The 3,694-nt window shown below is 31.1% G+C and overlaps 1 protein-coding gene across 1 annotated transcript; it reads right to left on the bottom strand.

Annotated features, from left to right (window-relative positions):
- Positions 1 to 295: 295 nt before the first annotated feature.
- LOC108465285 (protein LURP-one-related 10-like) lies at positions 296 to 1,442 on the bottom strand. The gene is made up of 3 exons (XM_017765603.2): positions 1,137 to 1,442; positions 815 to 1,042; positions 296 to 686 (listed from the first exon to the last, which is right to left on the bottom strand). Exons 1-3 carry the CDS (start codon positions 1,389 to 1,391, stop codon positions 507 to 509), a joined length of 663 nt encoding a protein of 220 aa, XP_017621092.1. The 5' UTR covers positions 1,392 to 1,442; the 3' UTR covers positions 296 to 506.
- Positions 1,443 to 3,694: the final 2,252 nt, after the last annotated feature.

The raw sequence follows: 3,694 nt of genomic DNA, 5'->3' as shown, positions 1-3,694 counted from the left end.
TGTTTCAATGATTTATGGTTATGAGATAAACTATGGTGTGCTTTGATATGGAGTTTGCTTTGTAAGATGTGTTTAATTTAGAGTATGTTGGAGCTGTTTTTAACTTAAATTTTAGGACCCTGCTTCAAGGTTTCGGTACCTTGCTTTTAGGTATCAAAATAACCAAGTAAGGAGCTCAATTTTGACTTTAGTGGGCAAATTTTGATGAATCAGTTATCAAGCCTTTGCGTTTGAAGCCAAATTTGTTCTCGTACCATGAATTTTAAAATGTGATATCTTTGTTCTTTAGCAGAAGTTATTTAACAAGGTTAGGCAAATTGACTTGATCACTGCCGTATGAAAACGTATACTTTTTTTTACATTCAACAAATAATATCCACTCAACTTTGTGCAGAGGAATACAAAACAAGAGAGTGAAGATTTCTTCAGATTGAGTATCAATTTAAAACCCTATGAAACCAACGTTTTCTATCAATACATCACGCGTTAATTGTTGGATAAGATTTCTAATTTATCCCACCAAGAAAATCGAAATCTCCTCCTGATCCTGAACTATTCTCCTTATTTATCCCATCAAGAATCACAATAAGGGCTACAACGAATGCGTAATCAATGTTGGGATAAACCGTCACCATGAACTTATCCTTCCCTATCAGTATGCTTTCAACAGTGTGCTTCTTGTGCATCTGCCGATCACATTTATTTAACACTCATTAATTTGAATAGTTCCTTTTTTTTTTTTTGTTTGGGTTTTTCTTGAAGAAGCTAAACTACAAGTGCATATACTTTGCAGGAAAAAGAAAAAGAAGCTTACTTGGGCAACAATGGTGGAAGACTCTCCGGCATAAACAACACAAGACCTTTCCAACCAACTCCCTTTAACCTTAAAATCACAAACTTCCTCCTTTGTGTTGTTTGCCAAAAACACATCTAATTTGGTCTTTAACTGGAACATGGAAGATCGTTTAGCCGAAAACAAAAGATCACTTGAATCCGTGCTATCTCCCTTGAAGACTTGCCATCTATCATGTGCACTCATTAACTGCATCAATACAAAACAAACAATATAGGTACATGATGTAAGTATAGATTTGAAACTTGAACGTATAGCTTATAACATCCATGGCATCGACGACCTTTTGTTTGAGAGTGACGATGGGATTCCCAGCACCGTCGAGCAACACCCGTCGGTCATGGACGGATAGAAAAGCTCCTTTAACCTTGAAAACAATATTGCCATTGATGTCAGTAACTACGAAGTTCCCATCACTTATGGTTAAAACCTTCCTTATGATAGCGAGATCAATGGGGTAAGGAGCACAAAAATGAGAGCTGATGATGGAAACAGGGTTAGCTAATGGTTGGCATGAACTGGAACTGGGATATGCCATTTGGGATCACTGGAAATTGTATAACTATTGTTGTGATATATGCTTAGGGTCAAGTTTTTCATGGATAAGGCGCCCTATATATGCTAAAGTACGATGGCTTTTCATACGCAGAAGTTGACTTTGACTTTCTCCATCAAGCAACACATTAAAAGAACCTGGTTTCAGTACAAATGGATTTTGGACTTATCAATTTCGAAGTAGTTGAATCACATTAAATTTCGTTTTTATTCTATGGATTCAACCGCAAATTATAAGTTTCATCGATTTGACCTCCTAACTTTTAAACATTAGTTGGTTCATACATAACACATTTATTTATTTATTTATTTATTTATTTATTTAGTAATAGACAATTTTTTATTTTGAGATAATAGGCGGTCACTTTTAAAACATATAAAATCTCAGCCTAATGCAATAGGGACGGCGATGCCTTTCAAAAAGAAAGTAACAGGGTTTTAAAAATCAGAGAAGACGACGTCTACAAAATTAGGTTACCCAAATTCAATTGAAGTGGGACTGGGTCTTCTACGGACGGATGCCGACTCCAAGCTTTTGACTTCTTCAAAGGGCATAAAGAAAAAAAAAAACCATAAATTTCATTTTTCTGTTTATTTTATTTGAAAATATACAACATCATTTCTTATCACATAATCTTGTATTTTCTTAGTTTTCAACTCTTAAATTTTAAACTTTTAGAAATTTCTAAATTTAGTCCTTTTAATCTAAAACATGTTGATTTAAGTACAATTTTTCAATACTTTAAATATAATATTCTTATAGTTTTTCATAAAAATAAAAATTTAATCTCTATACTTAATCCTTAATTTCATAATTTTTCAAATTTAAAAGTTAGTCCTTACTTCAAATTTTATCAAATTAATTACATTAACAAATAAATTTTCAATCTACTCATCCAACTAATATTCAAAATAAATATTTACCACTTTCAACATCTCAAATACACAATTCATCATTTCACTAATAAATTTTGAATTAAAATTTTCATAATTAAATCACTCACACTTTGTTTTAGTTATTCACTTAAAATCATTCATCATTCTCTTCATACATAAACATAATATTTTCTTTACTTAGAACATAGAAAATAATTATAAAAATTAATTCTTAAAATATCTCATCAAATTAAACAGTCAAATAGATATAACATAATAATTTAAACCACTTACCTTAACCTTGATTTCATAATTTCTCTTAACTTTCTTCATTTCCAACTCCAAATTCTTACTTCTAAAATTATGAGCAAACTCTCTAGGATCTCTACTTCACTTTTCCTTTTCGGTGGCTATGAAAATTTTCATGAATTTTAGGTGAAAATGATGGATTTAATGGAAAAGTACTAAATTGCATAAAGTGTAAACTTTCTTTCTTCTCCCTGTCATGGGGGTTGGGAGCTTTGTGAAAGTATGAAGAATTTACTTCATACTTCCTTTATAATTATCATATATATTAATTAAAATTATAAAATATCTTAATAAAATATTAATTACATAATAATTAAATAATTAAATATCACCAACATCATAATTATAAACCAAGGGTCCATATTCTTCTCCTTAATCTCCAAATAAATTCAATGATCATGATTCATCCATACATCTAAAGGCATTTTAGTAATTTTACCAAAAACTATCTTTCTTGCAATACTTTTAATACTTACAATTTCATCAATCACACATTTGGCAAAATTAAAACTTTAGTTCCTAAATTTTTTCCACTTTTTCACTTTAAACACTTAACTTTTGAGTATTTACAATTTGGCTGCATTACGTTTCACTTCTTTATGATTTGGTCCTTACTTTAAATAATTATCTCACAATATATTACTTGTTTTAACTTCCTTCAAAATCCAATACTCTTTTATACTAACAATGATAATTCGCATTTTATTTACTCTGAGAAATCTTAACACATATTCTCGAGTTTATATTTCTTACGACCAAGAGGACTTTAGGGATATTACAATAAGGTTCATAGTATTGTTGATATAGGTAAGGATAGATGTAGTAAGTGTAAGGTTTGGTTAGTTTTTTTGGTTTGGTCTTGAGTTTGGCAAGTGGAGTTGTTGGTTTTTAGGTTTTCCATTAAAGAAAATGCAAAGGTGGAAGTGGTCCACGCTGACTGCACCAATTATTGATACAATGATCAAACAAGGTGAGGATGACAATGATGTAAGGTGGTTCACATTGCTTTGGGTAAGGCAAAGAGTCGTTGTGTATGGTGGTCTAATAACAATGGTTATGGAGTTGGCTAAGATGGAAGATGAGAGTATAAGAGAGAAAGTG

Source organism: Gossypium arboreum, chromosome 3 (assembly GCF_025698485.1).
Source record: "Gossypium arboreum isolate Shixiya-1 chromosome 3, ASM2569848v2, whole genome shotgun sequence".
Lineage (NCBI taxonomy): Eukaryota > Viridiplantae > Streptophyta > Magnoliopsida > Malvales > Malvaceae > Gossypium > Gossypium arboreum.
Note: the sequence above shows the minus strand (reverse complement) of the source record. Positions and strands in the feature narration are given on the sequence as shown.

What these genes read in the sequence shown, in the direction of transcription:
- LOC108465285 (XM_017765603.2), bottom strand. Translation starts at nt 1,391, where the DNA reads ATGGCATATCCCAGTTCCAGTTCATGCCAACCATTAGCTAACCCTGTT. An exon ending in TCGTCACTCTCAAACAAAAG is followed by an intron (nt 1,043 to 1,136) that starts GTCGTCGATGCC and finishes GTATTGATGCAG; the next exon opens with TTAATGAGTGCACATGATAG. An exon ending in CTTCCACCATTGTTGCCCAA is followed by an intron (nt 687 to 814) that starts GTAAGCTTCTTT and finishes TGTGATCGGCAG; the next exon opens with ATGCACAAGAAGCACACTGT.